The sequence below is a fragment of the Drosophila miranda genome, chromosome XL (assembly GCF_003369915.1).
Source record: "Drosophila miranda strain MSH22 chromosome XL, D.miranda_PacBio2.1, whole genome shotgun sequence".
In the NCBI taxonomy this organism is placed as follows: domain Eukaryota; kingdom Metazoa; phylum Arthropoda; class Insecta; order Diptera; family Drosophilidae; genus Drosophila; species Drosophila miranda.
In genome coordinates, this window is record NC_046673.1 from 17,218,280 (window position 1) to 17,243,399 (window position 25,120).

A 25,120-nucleotide genomic window follows, 5' to 3' on the forward strand; every position below is an offset into this window, starting at 1 on the left:
GAAATGATCGAAATTGTAAAAAAAAGATTTTCATGGAAAAGTATTAAGAAAATGACGAAAACAATTACAGTGTTGGAATGTCACTGATACAGGGTGCCTCTTCTCTTCGTGTGTGTGTGTGTATGTGTGGGAGAGGGGAATACCGTTGGTTTACGTACGAGTATACACATATAGTATTTTTTAGGTTGAGTTGTTTCTGTTTATTAGTTAAATGAACAACATTTATATTTTCTATTTTTTTGTTGGTTTCTGTTTTGTTTCAAAATATGCACGTCATGTATGTATATATAATATGATGTATGTATATAATGTATATATATCTATTTATATAAGTAATAGACACCGAAAACCACATGTACATTTATGTATCTGTATATAGATATATTCTATATATCGTATAATATTTGGATTCTCTTATGCTTCTATCTGACATTCAACTGACATTCATTTCGCCTCCTTCTCCTCCTTCTCCTTGTCACTGTCGCTGTCGCTGTCGCTGCCGCTACAGGGCTCCTAACTCTATGTATATATAAATAAATATCATTATTTAAAAATGCATTAATTGTTAATGCCAAAAGTTTTTCGTTGTTGGATTTTGTAATTTAATTTGCTGTTACACGTATTTTTCCTGCATGTTGTCAATGCCCTTAAAAAAACCCTCGCTTACACTTCGCTCACATCTCACATCTCACACCATATACATAGTCTGTATATATATATATGTGCGTATGCGTGTGTGTGTGTATATATATATATATATATGGTAAATTTGTAATAAATGTATATGTATGTATATACGAAATAAGAGTCTTGAATCCCTCCAATTTGTTGGCTTAAAATCAATTGTTCTGCTCCTCCAATCCCTCAGCACATTCACAAAAAAATTCAAGTATTTTAATTCGATTTTTTATCCTTAAGTTTTTTTTTTTTTTTTCTTTTTCTTTTCTGATGGTTATTCTGCCACATATGGGTTTTGTTTTTTGTATTTTTTATCAACATTTACTGCACGCACACCTAAGAAAAAATTACTATAAGTTTAGTTTTAATTTTGGGTTTCTTTAATTTTGTTAATATTGCTTTCCTTCTTCTGGTGTTCCTAAAGTATTTTTCTTTAACCGAAATGGAATTTTCAAGTATCATTTTGATTTTAGTTTTAGTTTTTGTTTTGCATTTCCTTTTTTTCTCTTACGATAATTTCCTAAAATTCTTTTAAGGCGCATTTTTCAACTACAAAATGAAAAGCTTAAGGATTTTTGTTTTTGTGTTAAGTGAAGGAAGAAATCGACGGATGAAATCGGATGTGTTTGAATCTGTGCGACGGATGTGCCCGATAATCGAAGAAGTCCAAACAAAAGGATTCGTTGCAAAAAACTTTATTAATAAATACTATCAAATAATAAATCCAAAAAAATCAATAATAATATTTGTCATAGTTGTAATAAAAATAATAATAATAATAATAATTATAATTTATTGATCCATTCACATACATAGCTCACAGCTTGTTGTTGTTGTTGTGGTTAAAAAAAATCATTATTCAATGCTTAAAAAAATGGAAAAATGAAATATACAGAGAGAAGTTGTTCCCCCAAAAAGATTGCGGCATTTGTGATGTTTACCAAAAAAAGGACACTAAATTAATCGTGTAATATTTAAATACATGTTTAAAAAAAAGAGGAATACCCTAAAAAATGTGTTTAAAAATTTTTGCATTTTTGTTGTTTGTTGTGTGTTTACAAAAGGCAGTGTTGTTGTTTGTTGGTTGGTTGCATTTCTTTTTTGTTGTTTGCTAGTCTTATAAATAAAAAGAAAGATTAAAATCGAATAGTACGAAACCCAAAAGAAAACTAAAGCTGAATTTTTAGGTCCACGTTTGACACAGACCCAAAAAAACCAAAATATTCATTGAAAAGTTCACAAAAATTATTATAATCCTAAGAAAAACTACAATTTATAATAATAATAATAATAATGATAAAACTATAACTATAACATTTGCTAGAGGCCCTGATCTTTGATGCTTTATATACTGACACACAATCGAACAAAATGTGGCATGAGAAAAATGTTCTCGCTTGTCTTTTCACTCAAATGTACATAGAAAATAGAGCTAGGCAGAGTTCAGAGTTCAAACGGTGCAGTAAATTTGTTAAACTATCACAAAATATATATATATATTCACTACAATTGAACACTTAATTTAGGCAGAACTGTGTGTGTGTCGCTAAAGAATATGAAAGAAGGGATTGATTCGAAATAAAAAACTCGAGAGAAGGTAGTCCCAAGTGGATGATAGCCGGCTCTACTCGTATCCCCAAATGTTCTTTAGCCTTCTCCTTGTCGTTTTGATTCTTCAGTTAAATGGTTAATTGGTAAATTGGTAAATTGGTAAATTAGGTTTAGTTAACATTTCGCTTTCAGCTTCTATGTATTCATACGTTTTGACAATTTCTGTCTAGACTCATTTCGTTTCGGGGATATATCTATATGGTTTTTGGGTGAAGGTATGTGTGTGTGTTTCTGTGTGTGTGTGTGTGGAGGGAGGGAGGGAGGGGTTGTGTGGGCTGTTTATCGGTGTAATTAGTTACTGTTTTTTGTTTTGTTTTGTTTGTTTCTTTAATATTTATTTAAATTATGAGGTACTTGAAACTTTTTGGCACAGTGAAAGTTTTCATTTACTTTACTTCTACCACTTTTACTTTGATTTGTTCTCATATTTTGTTTTCTTGTCTTCCTCCTCTTCCTCCTCCTCCTCCTCCTCCTCCTCCTCATTTTCATCTATTTTTTGGTACGGCAAACATTCTTCTTAATTTGTTAGACATTTAGTTGATACACACAAAAAAAGTTGCTGGAAATGGTTTCTTACATATTGTATGTTCTCATACATACTCGTAATAGTATACATATATACTATCGAACTCGTACTATTTAGGAGTTTCTGGCTTTCGGTTTTTTCATTTTACAATTTAATTCGATGTTCTTGGTTCAAAGTTCTTCTTAGGTTTCCATTGTCTGGTGTGTTCGTGGGTGTGTCTTTGATTTACGCAGTTTTCTTCGGTACAAAATTAGAATCAATTAAGCGAATATTATATTTTGGGGATGGGTTGGCTTCTTGGGGTATCCTAGGCGTTCTTTAGTGTTGTCTTATTGTTTCATTGCACATTTCGTTACATTCCGTTTGTCTATTGTTAGCCAGGGTTGTCATCTTTATGTATACTCTATGTATGTTCAGCTTGTAGGGTTTGTTTCTTCAGTTAAAACTTCAATGTTGTTTTGTTGTAATCACAGTTAGTTTTGTGTTGTAGTTTCTATTGTTAATTGTTAATGTTAATTGTTGCTATGTTTCATATTTCATTTAGTTTTGATTTGCTTTGCGTTGCGTTGTATATTGTAAATTAAACTATTGACGGTGGTTGCACATGCACAGATGTATTGTATTGTAAGTAAATCCTATTTGTATCTCCTAGCTTTCTAATAATCCTACTTTAGGCGCTAGCCAGCACATGTCCATGCACATATGTATGTACGAAACAAAAAACAGTTAGTTGTACAGTTTAGTTTAGTTTAGTTTAGGCTTGGGTTAACCGTTCAGTTAGTGGTTCTGTTCTGTCTCCTGCCTCTATGGGGGTTCACATATTTTGATTCTCGTTCCTGTTCGCCTCTCGTTTGTCACTAATATTAACTAAAATCCAACTTGGTTTATTGTTTTCTATGGTAGGTAACAGTGTTCGCTCTCAGTTATTGCATTTGCTTACTCTCTTCTCTACAGGATGCCCAGGACCTTGGCATTCCCTGATACTTTTAGTTAGTTTCTGTTTCGCTTTTGTTTGTACAAATTGTTGCTAGTTTAGCTTCTCTTTTAAATCAATGTAAAATTATATATATTTTATCTATTGTGTATATAAACGGCAGATTTGTGGTACATATTCATACTCCTTCTCCTTCTACTCCTCCTCCTCCTCAATCGTCGTTCCCTATGTTGTTTCGGTAGAAAATACAGACTATTCATACATATATGGTACTATATGTTCATGTTTTAGTGTTATTTCTTTTTGTGGTTCAGATACGCGGAAAATGATGAGTTTTATCTTTTAAAGAACCAAAACCGAAAGTCGAAATTCGTTCTAATTGGGACTTAGTCGTTCTAATCGTAGACTTAACGATCGATCGCAAACAAACATGAACTTTTTGTGCTACAATAATTACAATTACAATTACAATTTATAATTACAATTACAATCTTAACACACACGTATTTATACAATATAGAGAGATAGGTATTCATATCATATATGGATAGATCTTAAGCACTTTAATATCCGTGCTAATAATTGCCAATATTGTAGTTGTATTTGTATTTGTTTTCTTGCTTGCACCAAAAAAAAAAAAAAAAAAAAACACTCATTGTAAAGAAATTTGTTTGCAAACAAAACAAACGCAGATTTCCCCATTTTTACGTTTTCTAATCATCAAAAAGTTATACATAAATTTCTATATACGCTCTTCCTGTAGTTTGTGCCTCTGTGTGAGTGTGTGGGTGTGGGTGTGTGTGTGTTTGTGTGTGTGTGTGTGTGGTAGGTGACTGCTACTGGTTCCTTATCTGCGTAGGAGCCGCCTCCTACGCGCCTCATCTCAGCGCGGCGCATTGTGGATGTGGGTGGTGAGATGCTTCGAGAGGTAGTCGGCCCGGGCGAAGCACTTGCCGCAGGACTCGCAGTGGTAGGGCCGCTCGCCGGTGTGGATGCGCAGGTGGCGGGTCAGGTCGGACTTGCCGCCAAAGGCCCGGCCACAGAAGAGGCACACGAACGGACGCTCGCCGGTGTGCTTGCGGACGTGCAGCTTGAGGTTCTCCTTGGAGCGAACACACTTGCCGCAGAAGGGGCATGCGAAGCGTGAGGTGGCTGGCCTGTGAATGGAATACGGAGCTCCATTTATTAATCTGTAATTAATCTGGTGCTGAAAAATGATTATCTCACCGCTTGTCCCGCTGTCGCTCGGCGGCATCGACGCGCAAGAAATTCAGTATCGAAGCCTCCTGGGGATTGAGTCCCAGGAACTGTTCGTTCGGTATCCGCTCGGCGTTGATCAGCGACGTGAGCGAGCTGAGTGAACTGATGCCGCTGCCGGCGGAACCAGCACCGCCTCCGGTAACACTTCCGGTGGCGCCCACGCCCAGAGAATTTGAGCTGGAATTGGCCGCCTGAGCGGCGGCAGTGGCAGCTGCAACGGCGGCAGCGGCCGCCGACGACGATGAGGAACCGGAAGCGGCCGCGGCCGCGGCATTGGCCGCCATTGGCAGTGAGACATGGTGACCCAGATGAGGTGGCAGCTGCCCCTGCTGCGACTGCGACTGCTGCTGCTGCTGCTGCTGCTGCTGATGATGGTGGTGATGGTGGTGGTGGTGATGGTGGTGTGGGTAGGAGGGATCCGTTTCCAAGTGGTGCAGGCGCGACTGAAAGAACCAGTGGCGGTAAGGTGAGGGCAGGTCGAGACGCAAGAGACTTACCCGCTTGTTTGTACTATGTATGCCATCGGAGCTGCTGATGTTCGGCTCTGTGGCACTGGTGGAGGCCGAGGCCGAGGAGTTGTTGTCCTGGTAGAGCATCGTGATACCCGCCGAGTCGATGGTGTTGTCCTGCTCGTGCTCATCACTGCCGCCGCCACCGCCGCCGCCGCCGGCCTCTGGATGGGTGGAGGAGCCCTCGTCTGCGCCCTCTCGCTTTACATTCACCCGCAGATCCTCGCCCTCATCGGCCAGCATCGGTTCCTGGGAGCTGGTCACCACATCCTGGTCCATTTGAGTGGACACCACGGGCCCCACCGAAGCGGATGCGGATGCGGATGCCGATGGCGGAGTCGATACCGACACGGACAGGGAGCCACCCAGGCGTCCGACGACTCCGATGGTCTTCTTGCCGTGCAGTCGCTCGAGGGCGTGGTTGAGGCGGTGCTTCTTGAAGCTCTTCAGGTAACGGAACTGCATGCCGCAGACGTCGCAGGTGAAGAGCTTGTCAGCGGGCAGGCGGGCCCGGTGGTTCTGCTCCTTGTGCTTGGCGTATGCGCTGCGGTAGCGGTACGACTGGCCGCACTGCTCACAGATGAAGGGCTTCTCCTCGCCGGGCCCCACGTGGGGGTGCTGGAGGGCGGCGTGCTGCTCGAGCAGCCACACATTGGGGAAGTGGGCGTTGCACACCACGCAGCGGGTCTCCTCCTCGATGGGCTCCGAGCCGCTGAACAGCGACGAGCAGGTATCCGAGGGGCTCTTCAGCATCTGGCTGAGCTGCTGATGCTGCGCCAGCAGCGAGGAGCTGGGCGGCGGCGTCGATGAGGTAGACGATGAGGAGCTCTTCTCCTTGCAGCTGCTCGACGTGTCCGTGCAGCTGGCCGGGGTCCCGGCCCCCGACAGCAGCAGCTGTGTGTACTGCCTCAGGCCGGTGGCATCGACAATCACCCCTCCGCCGCCAGTGGGCGGGCATCCGCTCACCACCGACCCCACTGGGGTGCCGCTGCTGTTGCTGGTGATCCGGCGGCGCTGCAGCAGCTGCTCCAGCGACTCCTTATAGAGCTGAGCGCTCCGCTCGCTGGGCAGCTCCACGATGGTCACCTCGTCGCTGTCCGCCGAGCTGCGCTTGCAGCTGTCGTCGCCGCCGCTGCCGGACTCAATGGAGATGGACATGCCCATGGAGGTGGAGCTGGTGGCCATTTGCTGGGGCGAGGGCGATGACTTGGCCGCCTTCGATTGCTGCTGCTGGTAGAAGGCTGTCGGTGTGGGGTAACGCATGTTGAAGGCTGCCGCCACTCCAGAGGCGCTGCCTGGAGCAACTGGTGCAGATCCTGCATGAGGTGGTTGCTGTTGTTGTTTGTACTGTACATCGCTGGAACGGTTCGTTGTGGTCTGCTTGGCATACGATGGGCTCGTTGTCGTTGTCGTGGCCGTGGACGTGGCCGTCGTTGGGGACTGGCCGACAACCGGCTGATAGTCCTTGGTCAGCAGATCGCTTAATGTGGTAAAACGGTGGGTGAAATCCTTGGGTGCTGCCAGCAGGCCTCGTGTCCTGCAAACATACAAACACATTGTGAACCATCAAGTAGAAGCTCGAATAGTTGATCTCTGGGCAATACTCACCTCAGTGCCTCTTCGGCCAGCCAGGTCTGGTGGTGGAGCAGGCTAAGTATTCTGGACGGATCGATGTCGAAGAGGCTCAGGCCCAGCGGCGTGAAGGGGAAGGCGAATGGCGTGGGGCAGCGACTGGCGGCCATGGCGCTCATCGGAGAGGTGAAGTTGCGCAGAAGCTGTGGGGATTCAAAGGGTTCGGTTCACAGCTCATTAGTGTTGGTCAACGCTTGGCTAAACAAAACAGTGTTGGGCAGTTCTTCTTTCTGCTGCTCTCTGTTTTGCTCTGTTTCGTGGTCAGGGCTTTCTCTTTTCTTTTTGGGGACCGCAGGTTTGGGCGGGCTTTGGGGGTAGCTATTTTATTTTAAGTGATATTTGCTTCTAAACTGCTTATGGGGTATTCCTCAAGCTTATGCTGTATTTGTGTGTGTGTGTGTGTCGTGTGTGTGACTGTGGGTGTGTGTGTTTTTGTGTGTGTGTTTGTAGGGAGAGGGTCTATATCCTGTGAAGGGGCTACAGACACTTGTAAAACACATGCAAGGCTCTCTACACAACTAAAAGCAAAGCAAGCACACACTTAAGCACATCTATAAGTACATATAGAAAAACTATCTGGCAGATCTGGCAAACGAAAATATGGAAAGAATCGAAATGAAAAGAGGAAGATGGAGAGGGACAGGGTCAGGGAGCGGGGAAGAAAGAAAGGGGGAACAAGAAGCGGTAGGAGTAGTAGAAATGCATACTTACGTTTCTCAAGTCGGCTGGGGACCAACTTATGCTTGAGTACAGTTGGGCACAAAAGTTTTCTTAGAACAAAAAGAGGGGACAAAATAATCCAGAAAAACTCTAGACTATCAGACATACACAACGTTTCAGAACCATAAGACAATATAATTCTTGAAAAGCTACTACTGGGGACTCCCTAAAGGTATCTCCAGTTTTTGCTCCAGTAAAATGTCAAATAGTTCCGATACGTACTGTGCGTTCATATATTATGGTATGGTATATCTATGTTCAGGCAGTACAGGGCAGTACAGTACGTTTCGAAACAATGAGAAAGCATTAAACATATATCAATATTCTAGCATCATTATATGTGGGTCTCATTCAGGCCTTGCCTCATATATTCGCAACGTTTGGGTGCCTGTACTTCCTTCCATGGCTTGGGCCATGTACAGTTTCGTTTGCATTTCAATAAAAACTCAAATTTTGGGCAAATATTTTTCAATATTTCTATTTATATAGAATTTTATTTCATCTTCTTTTTCATGTTTTTGTTTTCCCCCATTTTCAGCTTCTTTCAGCTACATCGTCTTTATTCTTTCATTCTTTACTCTTTGTTTGTATTTGTATTTGTTCCGTATGTGTGTGTGTGTGTTTGTGTGTGTTAGAGGGTATTGTGCGTGTGTGTGTGTGTGTGTGTGTGGGTACAAATTTCGCTTTCTTTCTCCATCGCTTACGGCTCGATCTCGACTACTAGAAATGTTTTTGTTAGGCATAGACTATATAGCTAGCTATATAAGACTGACTGATCCTGCTCTTGATCCTGCTGATCATATAGTTTCATTTGTTGTTTTTTCTTTTGTTTTTCCTATCATTTATGTTGTGTAGTATTTGTCTTCCCTTTTTGCTCGCTGTCTTGATTCCCTCTCGTTAGCCTTACTTTTTCCTTTCTGTCTTTGTGGGGGGACTCTGTAGGGGGGGGTTCAGAGGGATACAGGAGGGTTGTGGGATCTGCTCGGTAGGCGGTAGGTCTCTGGGAATCAGTTCAGAATCTTTTTCGCTTGCTCTCTTTTCATTTTCACTTTCCTTGTGTGTTTTCTCTTTTTTGTTTGTTATAAACTATGATATGCCTTGCTTTGCTTAAATAATTTTCATCTTAATTCTTGTTTCTTCTTTCATTTTTTTTTTTTTCGTAATAGTTTTTATATAAATTTGTTGTGTGTTGGGCATGTGTGTGTTTATTTTCGGTTTTTGTTTTGCCTAAAATGTGTGTGTGTGTGTAAGTAATTGAATTTCATTTCATTCTAAAATATTCATCTTGATTGCTTCTATTTTGTTTTGTTTTGTTTTGTTTTTTTTTTATTTTTATTTTGGTGCCTGATAAGCTGCTCTCCTTAGTTCTTGTATAGTTAGTTTAAATGGTTCGTTATTCAGCATTGGGACAACTCCAAAAACGAGTTGAGTTGAATCGAATCGAATCGAGTTGAGTTTTGAGTTGAGTTTGAGTTGAGTTTGAGAGCTCTTTCTTAATTAATGTATTATTTCGCTCAGTGCTTTTGGTTTTCTTTTTTTTTAATTCTCATTCCAACTACGAAAAAAATATATATAGTTAGCGTAATATTTTAAACCTTCCGTTTTTTGTTTTCTTGTTGTTTTGTAGTAATAATTTTGTTGTTATTTCCCATACATTGTATATCTGTTGAGTTCCCGTCAAGCTCTTTTGCATTATAAAGTACACAGCGTACAAAGTACAGTTGTGTCTGCTGCGAACTAGTTCCAGTTCCAGTTCCAGTGTGACTGTAAGTGTGCGAGTGTGTGTGGAATGTACATGAGACTGAATGAATGAACGAAATGATCATCGAATGTATTTATTTATATATTTTGTTTATTTGTCTTTTTTGTTGGTTTCTTTCATTTTTTTTAGGTGTTTTTTATTAGCCACAAAATATCAAAATCTTATTTCGACTGTAATCAATAATAATAATAATAATAATAATAAAAAAATAAATGAAAACTAAAGTGTATCGATTGGAACTTAAATTGCCGTTTATAGTATTGTATATATGTATGTATATGTAAATCTTGAATTAATTTATGAATTAATTTTATTTATATACTTCAATAAATTATAGGGGAAATCGCTCAACTTAGTCTACGAATAATGAAAAATGGGTAAATGAAGCCTGAAACTGAAACTAAATGTGGGGGGCCTCCAATTCTAGAACTGAAAACCAACGATGCCTCGTTCGATTTCTGCCTATTTTCAAGATTTCGATTTAGTTAGTTAGTTGCTCTTGCTGAAGGCTCTCTCTTTGCGGAATGCCTTAAATTAATTATTGTATAACTCCTTCTTTTCTCTCATTTTTCATTTTCCATTTGCTTTTTTTGTGGTTTTTTGCTTTGTTTTTTGTGTGGTGTTGTGTTTACAGTTAGTTAAGTATATATCTATTCATATAAATTATTTATGTATTCTTGTATGTCTATATTGTAGGAACATATTGACGTAATCATAACGTATTGCAGCTATTTATTCTTCTTCTTGTTCTTGTTCTGGTTCTTGTTCTGTTTCCGGTTCTTGATCTTGATCTGGTTGTTCTGCTCTAGTTTTACCTCTCAACGGATTTATGGTTTTCATATTGTTCATATGTTGCTTCTTTCAACCGCCTCTCGTTAGGCAGAAAACAGCACGCCTTCTTGTCTGGGTCTCTGGGGGCTTCCCCCCCAATTAATTCTCATCAAATTTCTTGGAATGCTTCTGCCTAGAGCTGTTCTCTATTGGTTTTTATATTTATTTAGGTTTCAAAACTTAAAGAAAATAGTTAAAAAAATAAGTGTCTACAAACAAACAAATAATAATTGTTATAAAAAATATGTTAAATTATGTATGTGAATGAGCCTCAATAGGGAACTTAAAAAATTTTCTCAACCGTCGTTTACTAAACCTATTATTTTGCTATTCATTTGTTCTCATTTCTCAGCTGTTTCGCGTGTTTTTCGATTATATTTTATATAATTTTCAATTCAAACTCAATTGAAACAAAAACAACTACAGCTTTCTGGTTTCTGAGAGCTCTCTTTCGCTTGTGCGGGGTCTCGGTCTGTGTAAATTGTTGGTTTCGAAATGATTTCGGGAAGGTTAAAAATGTCTATTCATTCTTTTTTTTTGCGCTTAAGTCGAAACATTTGTTTGTTCTTGTTGGGGGGTTGCTTGTTTTTGGGGTTCTTCTTTTTAAATTTATTAAATATGCTTTAGCTTTTAATTGTGAAAATACTTGTATTTTTTGTTTCGTTTTTCTTTCGCTAAAAACTAATTTTATTTCATTTAATTTCTTTGATAAATTTGTCTGTGTATCTGTGTGTGTGTGTGAGTGGGCTTTTGTTTCATTTTAGAGGGCTTTCCCTTCTACCTTTCTACCCTTCTACCTTTCTCGTTTTCTTTATCGTTTCCTTTTCCGCTTTCGCTTCTTTCTCTCTCTCTCTTGATTTTTGGGATATGCAAAACTACTTTGTTGTTGTTGTTTCTACTTTGTTTGTTGTTTGATTTGGTTGTTTGTGTGTGTGTGTGTGTGTGTAGTATTACTAACTGCCTAAAATTGCTCTCTCTGCAGTTTTCTGCTAGTACATTCTCCTGTCTTTAATTCGTCAGAAACTAATTATTTTACATGCCATAAGTATGCCATATGTATTAATGTGTGTGAGAGTCTGTGTGTATACCATATACTAATGTATATATATATAATAGTTGTGTATGTATATTTAGTTATATATATGTATATATAGATCTCAATGCCTCCCATTGCTCTCGCTAAAAAAATAACTATCAAAAAAACTGCAATTTCCGTTTTTTACGCCTCTCTCCATGCCTTTTCCTTTCTTTTTCTTTTTCTTTTCTTTTTTTTTTTTTTAGTTTTTCCTTTCTGCGTTTTTATAAAATATTACTTTAGTATGTATAATGTATATATGTATTGTATATATATATATTTTTTTAGTGTTTTTTGTTGTTGTTTATTTTATTTTATTTTTATTTTCTTTTTATTTTTTTAAGGGGAGTAGGCACTACAGTGTTGTTTTTTTTTTATCTTTTCTTCTTTTACTTTTCTTACGTTTCTTTTTTTTTTTTGGTTTTTTATTTTTGTTTTCGCTTGCATTTTACCAAAAAATTGTTCATCTGCTGCTTGTTTCTCAGATTCGACAGATATATATAAAATAAGCCGCGAAAGCCAGCTTTTCCTTCCCGTTTTTCCTTTGGTATTAACAATTTTTCAGCTTTCTGCTTTCGCCTTCCCTTATTTTTTTTTCTTTTCTTCTCCTCTGTATATGTATGAGTTTCCGTGTGTCTGTGTGTGTATGTGTGTGTATTGAGCTTATACCAAAACATTGTTTATAACTTTTGAAGCTTTTTTGTTTAGGTTACCAAATGTCCTGCTATCTGTTAACTATACCTATGCATATATGTATATATACTTATACATATCGTATGTAAGTGCGTATATATCGTATTCTTTAGCTTGATTTTAGCGTATCAAAAAGTGGGTGTGTGAGTGTCTGCCTGTGTGAATGCGATTGGAAATGTACATTACAGTGTTTACAGTGGGGTTGGGCCTTTTGGGGCTGTGGCTTGGGTTTTGTTTTCTTCGAAAATTGGTTCTATTTTTGTCTCAGATGTCTCCAGATTCGTCCCTAAATAATGCACTTTGATGCAAACCTTCCCTGGAGATCGTATCATGTAACAGCAGATTTCGTTTCGATTCGGTTAGAGTTAAAAGTGTTCTCGGGATCGCCTATCTTTTTTTGTTTTGCTTATGTTTTCCCTCTAGAGTCATGCCAACTATTCAATATATACATTATATGCACTCTTTTATATCAGCATATAGTTTGGTTCATTCGCATTTCCAGCATTTTCCCAGCATTTTTCAAGTCGAAACAAAAAAATATACCTACTATATGTAGATCCTATAGATTAGATAGAGTATTCAGAGTGTCAGTGAGTCGGTGCGGATGTGCGTGTGTGCTTCAAGAGGGAGGAACACTTAATACAGTTTTCCGCTTAGTATTTTTGGAACTAGTTCGCTCCACTGTAGGCACAGCACACGCCCAGCCGCACATCCACTCACGCAACACAGGTACTCTTTTGTGTGTGGTGTCTGTGGTGTGGTCTGTGTGGGGTTTTTGTCTCTTATAAGATTCATTCCTCTCAGTTCGTTTATCATTTATTGTATTGTATGTACAGGTTGTCCTCGAATTGTTAGCTTGGCACTCAAACATTCAGTTTATTGGTTATGGTTGTCGTTATTATTTTTATTTCGTTATTAACTCGAGTTTGCAATAGTGTGTTTTATGGTTTGTATTATTCTTATTGCTGCTGATTCAATACGCCGATGAAACCAATTGCTAGTTTATGTTTAGTTTATTGCGTTTCACTCTGCTGTGTGGAGGATCGATTGTGGATCGTCGACTATCGACTATCGTCTGTCGACTGTCTCGCTTGTCTTCGCTTACAAGTTTCGCTTAACAAACAGAAAAAGGCATATTCAAAGTAAGGATTTGTCAAACAGAAACACATGTGGTACTCGTAAATATATCTGTATATGTATCTACGTATCAATATACACAAAACGGGAACAAACAAACAATTTGTATATACTTTGCTTCTATCATCATAGACATAGACATAGACATAGACTACAACTCAAGTTGTGTTCTGGTCTATTTCCTTTAGTTATTTTCTCTTTTTTTGGGCTTTTATTTGATTTATGTTTGATGTAACACTGTAAAAAACGGGGCAAACATCTATGAGCTGTAATGTGTGGGTGTAAATATCAATTGTTCCTTGTCATTCGTGAACTTTACTTTAATCGGTTTCTCTTTTTATAATTGTTGCTATTAATTGTTATCGGTCGTTATCCATCGATGATCGATCATCGTTTCCTGCGGTCTCAGGGGTACTGTGGGGTACGATCTATCGTGGTCTTACTTTATTTGTATTGTAGGTGATTATGTAAAAATGAATTCATTCACTTAGAAGAAGGCAATTCGTCAACAGGGTACATTTGTGGCTGTGTGTGTCTGTGTGTGTGTCTTTAATCAATCAATCAATCAATCAGTTAATCAATAATATTTCATTTATCTGTTTTTCTACGTTGTAAGTATATGCTGCAATTCTGCTGTTGGGGTGGCAAGTTGTTTTTTCCTTGGAACTAGTTCTTTGAACTTGGTTCTGCAATTCTGTAATCTATTTATTGTATGTACATTCTGTGTGTAACAATTCTATATTCGGTGCTTGCTGGTTCGGTTCCCGGCTCCTGGTTCCTGGAACTAGGTTCAGTTCATTGTTGATTGTTTAAAACATTGATTTAGGTTTGTGGTGTGGCTTGGTTCGGTTCGGTTTTGGTTCGTGAAACTAGTTCACGAACTAGTTGCCGCTTCAGTTCACTGTTTGCTTTGGTTTATTGTCATTTGAGGAGAAGTTCTATTGGTAAATGCGTCTGCTTATATGGGTCTGGAACTAGTTCCAACTAGTTCTTGCCAGTCATCACATCAGAAATTGTAGCATATTTTTCTCAGTGTAAATTTGACTTATTTCATTTATTTATTTATCATTTTGCTAGGACTGTGCTAAAAAAAAAAAAAAAGGCATTTATGGGTAGGTCTTTTGGCGTAGGAGCTGGGGAAAAGCTTGGGAGTGGTCTGGGGGCTATTTACTTTATAAACAACATGACAAAAAAAGATTGAAGTGAATGGGAATGGGGATGATTATATTTAAATGTTTAGTTTGCTTAAGCTTTAAAATATATTCATTTATATTTCGACTATTGTTTGATTGTGTATAAATAATCTTTTATGGTTCCGCGCTATAGCCGTTTAGCATAGCCCATTCCTTCTTCTTATTGCTCTCTTTGTAGTTGTTGTTGCTGTTGTTTTATTGTGTAGTTGATTAGAGTTGATTTTAAAAAAATACGCTTCAATTTAAAAAATATAAATCGCTTATAAACATTATATATTGTATGTTTCGTACTACGTAATGCGCTTATAAAGCCTTTCCTCAGCAGCCATTTTGTTGCCTGTTGTTTGTTGTTTGTCCTTTGTTTCATATTTCATACTCTATTTGTAGTACGAGTATATGTATGTAAGTACGTATTTATGTATACTTTTTCAACACTTTTTTGTAAATTAGATTCGTGTTTAAATAATGGTACTATTGTTGTTGCTGTCTGCTGTAATTGTTGTACATATATACTATTTGGTTGTATGTATATATATCGAGGGATATATGCATATATAAATATTGTTTGCCGTTCTGCTGTTCTGCGGTTTTCCTGTTTTTTCTGTTTTTCTGTTTTTCTGTTCATTTATTTCATTAGTTATATTGTATTGGAAGAATCTGTGTGTTTACCCTGAGCACTTTGTTCTGCTAGAATTGAATAGAATTATGTGTAGAATCGAAAATGGGAAATCAAATTAAAAAAAGTTGTTGGTTGTCTATGCCGAAAATTAAAACCGAAACGAAGTTGTCGAAATTCTTTTTTGTTTTTCCTTTGCCGAAACTTGCAATTTTTGTTTTTTGGTATTATAGTACGTTCCTGGTAGCCGTTTTTTGAGTTGAAATTTGGGTTTTGGAATTTTGGTTTAGTTTTTTTTCTTTTGGTAGTGATTCCATTTTTATGTTTTTTTTTCATTGGTTATAAATTGGTTTTGTTGTGCCAAAGCTTTCGTCTGAGTTTTGTCGATCAATTTTTTGTTTTGTTTTTTGTCTTAGAATCGTGGGAAACGAACTCAAAATTGTTTTTGTATTACAGTAGGTTGAGTATGATAAAATTGCTAGTACAATATATATATATATATATATATATATATATAGAGGTGTATATATGTATATAGTATGTATTGTATGTATATAGATTTATATAAATTCGACTTGTATGCAATTCTAGCGTAAATTGTTTATTCATTTATAATTCCGAATTCCTCCTGCTTCCTGTTCTTCCTCCACACTATTGCTGTACAAGTTGAAGCTTCGATCTACGTCTATATCCTATTTAGAGGGGACTGGTGGTGGTGGTGGTGGTGGTGGTGGTGAGGGGATTGTGTCTGAGTGGCTGTGTGTGTGTGTGTCTGCGATTTATATATACGTTCATATATAAATATCCTTACTTTTGACTCTCCAAAATGTACTGTATATATAATTTGTATGTTTTTTTTTTGTCCTTTTTGTTGTTTCTTGTAGTGGTGTTTTTGTTTTTTTGTTGTATATATAATTTTAAATTCCTGTTTCCTTTAAAATGCATTTTTGCAGTTACGCCTAATGATATTTTGTTTCCTCTTTAATTATGTAGTTCCTATGTGTTTCCGTTTCCTGTGCCCAACTCAAAGGAGAACATGAACCCAAAGCAGAAATCGTACAACTGAAGCTGAATATCTATATAGATAATCATATATATAATCGCATATATAGTATATGTATGTACATATATATGCTTTTCGTATCTGAGTGTTAAGTGCATTTAAATATATATGTACGTATGTTCAAAATTTGGAATTTCCTTTTTTTCCTTAATTTTGTTTCTTCACAATTCTTTCGTAATTCGAGTCTAAAAGAATAATACAATTTAAAAAACGAAAACGAAGCTAAATCAATTCAATTAAATTTTGGAGTCTCTCGTTTCTATTTAGGCCTAAAAGTTTTGTTACTCGTAAAATTTCCACTAAAAATTTGTATTAGCAATGATTTGATCCAAAAGTTCTTTTCTCTCTTTTCCTACACGAAACACGAAAAAACCCTGGCAACAATCCCTAAAAAACCAAAAAGAAATCGATCAAAAAGTAAAAGAATATCAAAGAAATTATACAGATAAATTCATTAATTAAAAGTATAAAAAAACAACAAACTGTGTGACTGTCTTTGTTTTGTCTTTTAGCTTTTTTTATGGGGTCCATTGGCAATTTTGTAGTTTGTATATTTTGCTATATGTTTTCTATGTTTTATTTTAGCATCATTATTATATTTTATTCGATTATTTTGTTTTTGTTTTTTTTTGTTTTTTGTTTTGCTGTTTGTCAAGGAACTTGTTAGAAATTTTTATTCTTGTTGCTGCTGCTGTTTGCTGAATGGCTTGTTGAAAATTAAAAATTAAACAAAAACTGAAACAAAAACTAATGTTTATGTTTATGGGGGAACCAAACTAAGGAACTTTTGATCACAACTTAGGCGCTAGCAAAATCAATTCTTAGCGACTAAACTTAGGACTAAAACCATACAAAATTAACACCATACAATAAATGAGGGCAAATGAAAATGTCTACACAATGAATATTCCAATGATATATGAGAACTTCAGATGGGTAAAAATCGGATGATAAAAATGAAGGTTGAATGGAGAAAAAAGGCCAAAAGTATTTGCTTTTTTTTTATTTTTATATTTGTTTTTTTCTTTCCACTTAAACTGTTTTTTTTTTAAATTTTTATTTTGTTGCTTTCTGCTGTGGTCACAATATTTGACTTGAATTTAATTTAGATTTGGATTTGGATTTGGATAAAAGTGCTGCGGTTGGGTTTCTTTTTCTCATATAGCTTACAAGAAGTTCATTGTGTTCGCTCCTTTGTGTTCGAAAATCATTTAACATCGTTGTAATCTGCTGTGTGAGTGTTGGGTTTTTGCGGATAATAATACATAGTACATTACAGAACAGAAGGAGTTTCAAAAACTTATCAAATGAACAAAAGAAATATTGTAATAGAAATTTGTTGCCACGTTTTTTTGTTTTTTGTTTTGTTTTTTTGTTAAATCGTTTTGTTTTGTTGCTAAAGCTAAATAAATTTCATATAAGTTGGTATAATAATAATAACATTTTCGCTTAAACATTAAAATTAAATATACATATATATTCAGATATACATATATATGCATATATGTATGTGTGTGTTTATATATAGAAAAAAATTGTTTATAAGAGACACAGAGTGTAAGACATTGTGTTTGTGGTTTTTCATTTGTTGTCGTGTGAGAGTGTGTTTGTTGGGGGTATATTCAGTGCATAAATTTATGTAAAAAAAAAAAAAAAATAACACAAATATAGACAAAAAACATGTGTTTTTGGGCCTGAAGTTTCCTTTCCCTATCCCTTGATTCCCTGTGCAAACCCTTTCCATCCTTCTTTGATTCTTCGTCTTCTGGAATGTTTCGTTTTCATTTCTCACATTACTTTCCCCAGTTGCTCTCCTGTGCGGTGGCTGTGCGAAGACTTTTTGGTCTGGCTGTGCCAAAAATAAAAAGTAACCTCCCTTTTGTGTTCTTTTATTTTCAGTTTATCATGTCTTCTATGGAAATGCAATTAAAATTATTGAGAAAGCTTTTGGTTTTTGTTTTTATCATTATTACTTAATTTTTAAGTATTATCGTTAATCGTTTATCGTTATTAATTGTTTATAATTTTGTTTCTAAAAGGCCGAAAATCACAATTTTGTTTTGCTCTCATTTTTTTTTTTTTTAATTTGTTCCTAAATGTTAAATTTTGTTTTCTTTACTCTCGTTTATGATTATGGTTCGATTATGTTTATAGTATAGTAATTGTTAATGCAGATATTCTGTGTTGGTTTTTTGTTTTACATCACAATTATTGAATTGATGCCTGTTGCTTCTACTCCTCTACTGCTCCAAAGTTCCCCGTTCCCCGTCCCCAGTCCCCTGTCTCCCCGTCTCCCTGTCTCGTCTAATACTGCATGAGAAAAGTAAGCCAACAACAAAAGTGAAAAATGGCAACGCGCTAATTTCCATCATTATTTTTTTTTTTTCTTCTTCACGCCTCCTCGCTTTTCCAAAATGCAAAGCAAATATATTTGGTTTTTTTTTGCGGTTAAATATTTTTTTTTATCCTTTAATTATTCACTATTCTTGTAATGCTATCACAGCCAAATTGTTTAATCCAAAAGTGTTTGTGTTTGTTTCTCCTCTTTTTTTCTTTGTCAGCCAAAAAGTTTTTGCTTCTGCCCTTTTTTTGTTTTGTTTTTGTTTTTTCTTTTCCTTTTTTGGTTTAAAATTTAGAATTTTGAATTTTGTCTAGCGTGTTTTCTCTTTGTTTTCTTGTTGCTTATTTTTCTTAATATTTATTACCATTTATTTGTTTTTGTTTTTTGTATTTTGTATTTTGCTGTTCCCAATCCGTTGCCAAAAATCGAATGTAAAAATCCCCGCACAAACCGCTGCTGCAACGAGCTTTTATTTCTCTTTTCTTTTCTTTTCTCTGTCTCTGTTTAGCCCAAACCACAAAAGTTTTTACAAACTTTCTTTGTAATGTTTTTTTATAGATAATATTTTTGTTTTCGTTTGTTTTTATAATTTTGAGATCGATTTGCATTTTGTTGTTGGTGCTTTGTTTGCCTTGTTGTTGCCGGGCTAATCACTTGAGTGGAAAGGGTGGAAAGGGTTTGTCCGCATTATCGATGGGCTCTCCTGCAGGGAGACTGAAGGAACTTCGTTTCCCATTAAGCCATAGAAGGTGATTCCTGGCAAATTCATTTAGATAATTTATAATAACACAAAATCTAGGGGTTTTCTTAAATATTTTCATCATGAAGCCAAAAAAAAAGGGTTGAGTTATATATATATTTTTTTTTTCAAAGCAAAGTAAACTTGGTACGGAACAGAAAATGTATGGGATGATGTCTGGGAGGGGCGGGGAGGGTTCGTGTTTTGTGTGCGTCAAGAATTTGGGTATTTTTGGTGATTTTTATATATATGTAAATTTTCAAGAGGTTCTTTCTATACCCCAAATGTTGAGCCTAAATATTGTTGCAATCATTTTCTGCATGCTTCCTCTACAGCTACCCTTAGATGGTATTTCTAGTGTGTGTTTCTTGTCCCTCTACTACTCATATACATATATATATACATGTATATATATGTTATATAGATATACATATATATATACATATATTTGTTGGTTTATGTATATAGATTTATATAAATATCGTTAAGATCACAGATATTCTATGTAATTCTGCTGCTGTTGCTTTCTGTTGCTTTCCTAGCAAATTGTTTTCTTAATTTTTTGTTTTCTCAAATTTTATCTGAATTCCAAAAATGTCTCCTCAATGTTGTTGCTGTTGCTGCATCTGGTTTATATGTATATATAAATATTGTATATAGATATATGTATATGTTACTGTATAATAAGTTCTGTATGTGTATATATATACGCGTGTGTGAGGGCCTTTTAAAAGGGTTGTAACAGGGGTTTGGTTTCACTAGGGCCTAAGCGGAGCATTAGCACAGCTGAAGTTGTTCACTAATTCGCCATCGAAACGCGTCTGTCCTCTATAGAGTCAGCCGTCCTTCATATAGCTGTGTCGTCTGTCCGATCAGATCTGTCTGGCTAGCAGTGGGTCTGGTCTGCCTGGGTGTGTTGGGATATGTATGTTTTACTACGTTCACTCGTTGCTCAATGCCAAATCAAAGACGCACAAATGAAGGCTACAGGTGCTGCATTGGTGATTGCTGTTGTGTAATGGTGTATTGATGTATGTGGTGTCGGGGTCACCAGTTCACTTTGCTTTTACTCTGGGGTTATGTATGGGTGTGGGTATGTGTGTGGGAGAGGGGGGGGACTTTGTTTTAAGCTACTTTAACTCGTTATTATCATCGTCATCGCCATCATGCACACTCATAATGATCCTCCTACTATATCCTCGGCTGCGGCGGCTTCTGCTGCTGCGCTACTTAAAAAGTTACATCACGTGTTCACTGTTCTTTTCATTATGTTTATGTTTATCGTTAATCGCTATTTCTAGCATTACTAAATCATATATTCAATTAGATCAATGTTTTATCATGTATAGTTAGCAATTTTTTACGTTTTTCCTTTTTTTGTAAATTTATTTTCAATTTTTTTTGCGCTTTTTCTTTCTTGCCTATATGTCTTACGTTCTCTTATACATACTTTTGAAAAATATATATAGTTGTATATATATCATATATATATGTATGTATATATATATATATATAATATTTGTTTTATTAGATTCCTGCTACAACTCTTTCGCGCTGCAATTTTACTCTCCTTTCATTAGCTTTAATTGTTTTCCCGTTCAAGTTAATTGTATAGAAAAAAAAGTTGCTCTGTTGCTATCCAAAATTCGGGGCTTTCCCTGTGGATACCCTGGATACCCTCTTGCGGTCGCACTTAATTTAAGTTCTCTAACATTCTCCTCACTCCTCATTCAATCAATCATCAATCCTACGGCTGATCATTCACTCACATACTCATTGTATGTTCTCATTGGATTCGAAAAAAAAAACAAGTTCGCTTCTTGGTATAAACTTCAACAATTCGACAATATGCTGCTATATAATTATTGTGTATAATATATATACTATATATTATATATATATATATATATATATATATATGTTTATATAGATGTATGTTTTGTGTATGATTATAGCCTGCCTGCTCTATTGTGTGTGTGTGTGGGTGTGTGTGTTGCTGTCTCTTTCCTATTTGCTAGAGTTTCTCTTTGCTGAGAAGAACGAACGTTCTGTTCTGTTCCTCCTGATTTCACTTCTTCTGTTTCTGTTCTTTGCCTCGTTTACATAATTAATAAAATATATACATATGTATATACATAGATTTAACGGTATATACATATATTGGTGTTTGTGTGTGTGTGTGGATTAGTGTGTTGTTGAATTTCTTCCATCATCATCATCAAGCCTCTCGCTTGATCTTCGCTTAAGTAAGTCAAAGTTCTTGTTGTTGCCTCCATCTTTCTTATAGAAAGTTACAACTCATTTCTTCGTGTTCTTCACATCAATTGTTGTTGTAGTTGAAATTGTTGGTGTTGCTGTTGTTGTTGTTGTTGTTGTTATTGTTATTATTATAATAGTAATAGTAGTAATAATAATAATTTAATAACAAACTAAAATCGTTTCACTATTGCGGCAACTCATCCTTTGTATCGACCGGGCTGGGTGACAAAAACTTTCGCACATATTTGGGAAAATGCGTTTTCTCATGCGCCTTGAGTATCGTTGACCGCGAGAAGGTTTTCCCGCACATATTACATCTGAAGGGTCGTTCGCCTGCAAATTGATTTCCATTTTGTTGTTTGTTTCAGTGGAATGGAAATCAAGGAATCATTGTATAGTATATGTAGTATATTTATCGGTTAAGTTGGGGAGCAAAATGAAGGCATGATGAAGGGTGGCGAAGATGGTTGATCGATTTGGTGTATTGGTGCTGCAGTAAGACGACGATGGGACTTGCAAGATACTTAAAAGAGCTAATTCTAAAAGATTTTTGATATTTTTAAGGCTTTACCAAGATCGATGATGAAGCATTTTGTAGAGCTTTAGGACTTTTGAGTTTCCTGGAAACTTTAAGGAATGAAAAGAAACGAATTCCTTAAAATACTTAAAAGAGCTAATTCTAAAAGATTATCGATATCTTTAAGGCTCTACATTGGGTTCAAATATCGATGATGAAGCATTTTGTAGAGCTTTAGGACTTTTGAGTTTCTCTGAAACTTTAAGGAACGAAAAGAAACGAATTCCTTAAAATACAAAGTGATAAAAGGCAGGAACTTCAGAAAAGTAGATACAAGTAGCTCTGTCCATATCTTGATGGAATAGATTCAATTGAGGCTTGAAAGTGGCATCATTAAGGGCACAGTTCAGTGGTATGGATATCAGGGATATCAACAGGAGCTCGTTCATGGCTGGGACAGAAATTCAATGATGAATGAGGGACATGGGCAATGGGCAATGGGCAAGCAATGTTATTGTAATCATATTTCAATTCAGATCAAGACTTACCGGTGTGGACGCGACAATGATCTTTCATGTGGTGGCGCAGCTTAAACGCTTTGCCACAAAACTCACATTTAAATGGTCGATCACCTGTATGTACCGACAAATGCGTGATCAGTGATGTAACATCGGGAAAACTTTTAGCACAGAACTTACACATGACAACACTATTCGGATCACTTGACGCGCCTAGCAGCGAGGCGGCGGACGAGCCGGCTGACTGCGCCGCTGCCGACGCTGCGGCCGACGTGGAGGGCGACGAGGAGCCACCGCCGCCGCCGCCGCTGCCGGCACCACCCGCACCCGCACCACCGCCAGATCCACCGCTGTTGCCCAGCAGTAGGCCGGCCTGCCCTCCGTTTCCAGATGTCGATGCCTGCGCTAGTGATAGCCGACCGCTCGACCCGCTGACCCCCGGCGCACCCGCCTCCAGGCAGCTGGCCGTCAGGCTCTGGAAGGTGCCGCTGGCCAGCGATAGGGCCTCCATGTCGATGCCGAAGGCGGCCGTGAAGGCGGCCACCTGCTCCTGGGTGTCGCTGCTGCCGCCGGCGCTGGCGGCCATCGCCGCGTTCATCTGGAAGGCGAACGAGGGCGGCAGCCCGGACATGTTGATGTCGCCCAGAAGGTGGGAGTGCAGCAGGGCGTTCGTCGCCGGTTCCCGGTACTCGAGCGTCTTCAGCGAGTGCGACAGCAGGTGGCGCGTGAGTTTTGACTGGTTGGGGAAAGCGGCGCCGCAGTAGATACACTGGAACATGGGCATGGGCGGCGGGGGTGGGGTGTGCGACGGATGGTGGTGCTCGTGTGCGGCAGCTGCTGCTGCTGCGGCGGCGGCTGCAGCGGCGGCGGCTGCGACAGAGCTGCTACTGCTGCCGATGCCGCTGCCGCCGCTGCCGCTGGCCAGGCCCGCGCCAACGCCAACAGCGTGGTGTTGTTGGGGCGATTCGGACGTTTCCTGGAACAGACACCAAACAAAAATCCAACATCAACTTCTTTACTCTTTACTACGTTTAGCGTTTTAGTTCGCTATCTTTATTTTTTTTTTCGGTATATTTTTTGGTAGTTTTGGTATTTCTTTTTGGTATTTTTCAGTTTCAGTTTTTGCTTGCAATCGATCGATTCGTTTATCTCTATTGGTATCTTTATCGTATTCGCTTCTCTTCTGGACAATTTTTGCTTTTCTTCGGTTTCTTTGTCTTTGGCAAAACTATTTTCTATTATTTTTAGTATTTTTTTTGGTATTTTAATAAAAATTGATTAAAAATCAAAAACAAAAAAAAACAATGATAAAATTATTGGTTTATAAGTTTACTTTGGAGTGAGAGAGAGAGAGAGAGAGATATAGAAAGAGAGAGAGAGAGAGAGATATATAGGATGTTCCAAAAACTAAGACAACGAAAATTATACATTTTTAAAAAGAGGGATCATAATTAAAAGTACTTTTCTTGCGGTTCAAGACCAAACAAAGTGGTACATATACAATATTCAAATAAGAGTATATTCAAAGAAAGTGTCCTTCTTTTCTTCTTCTCCATCCTCTATCCTCTTCTCGCTTTCGCAAAACCTCTCTTTAAAATTAAGAAACAAATATTAATCGCTTGAACTCTAGTATTTAGTTTTACATGAGAGAAAAGAGAGAGGCAGAAGGAAATTAATACAAAAAAAAAAAATAAACAAGGTACAAATTGAATAATTGTCAAGAATAAAAGGAAAGAAAAAAAATGGGTAAAAACTAAAACAGAAGTCAATGAATCATGTTATTAGAGAAGAAGAATGGAAAACTAACTGGCAAAGCCGTGGAACGCTCTCTTCCAGCCGCTCTGCGCCTCTCCCTACTACTCGTCGGGGTCAGGAGGTTCTGGCCCTGGATCCGCTTGAGGATCAGGATGCAGCCAGAACCAACTCCGACTCTGAGTGTTTCAAAAATGTCTCAAACCGTTGGATGGATGCCAAAAAACAAGAGGGGGTTTCAGCATTTGACTTTCGTTGTGTATTTCATTTGTTGTTTTTCATTTTATTGCTTTACAAGAATCTCGTTAACATTGTTCTTTTCTTTGTTTCTTTGGTATTTATATGGTTTTTGGTATTTTTCTGGTATTTGCTTTTCTTTTTGGGTTTTCAAGAAGTTGAATTTCGATTTTTGTTTGGGCGTTGTTCGAAAAACGTCGCATAATCGTACGTTAGATATTGTTTAAAGCTTTTTCTTTGATTTTCTTTTTCATTTTTGTTTTACATTTTTCTTTTTGTTTGTCTTTGTTTTAATATATTTTTTGTTTAGTGTAAACTTATCATTAAAAATGTTTTGTTTTTGTTTTAAACTTAAATTTGACGCTTTGACCAAGGTTTTGATCAATTTGGAACGCGGTTCGCTTGTTCGGTTCGTTTCGTTTCGGTTCGGTTCTAAAGTTAAAATTTGGTTGAAAGGTTTGTAAACTTTTTCGTACTTCAACTAGATTGTCAAATCAAAAACAAAAACTTGGGGTTC

The 25,120-nt window shown here is 37.4% G+C and overlaps 1 protein-coding gene across 4 annotated transcripts in view; it reads right to left on the bottom strand.

The window, feature by feature from the left end:
* Positions 1 to 4,372: 4,372 nt before the first annotated feature.
* LOC108163093 (sex determination protein fruitless) overlaps positions 4,373 to 25,120 on the bottom strand; it is a 128,466-nt gene continuing 107,718 nt past the window's right edge. For 2 of the 4 annotated variants that reach the window (XM_017298220.2, XM_033395729.1), the window contains 4 exons: positions 7,127 to 7,293; positions 5,507 to 7,055; positions 4,977 to 5,452; positions 4,373 to 4,906 (listed from right to left, as the gene is read on the bottom strand). In XM_017298220.2, coding sequence (XP_017153709.1) covers positions 4,633 to 4,906; positions 4,977 to 5,452; positions 5,507 to 7,055; positions 7,127 to 7,293 — 2,466 coding nt within the window. In that variant the 3' untranslated portion in view covers positions 4,373 to 4,632. Of the gene's footprint in view, positions 4,907 to 4,976; positions 5,453 to 5,506; positions 7,056 to 7,126; positions 7,294 to 16,862; positions 21,913 to 22,644; positions 23,591 to 25,120 lie in introns of those variants that run through there. The other 2 variants (XM_033395741.1, XM_033395736.1) reach the window with 2 other exon arrangements.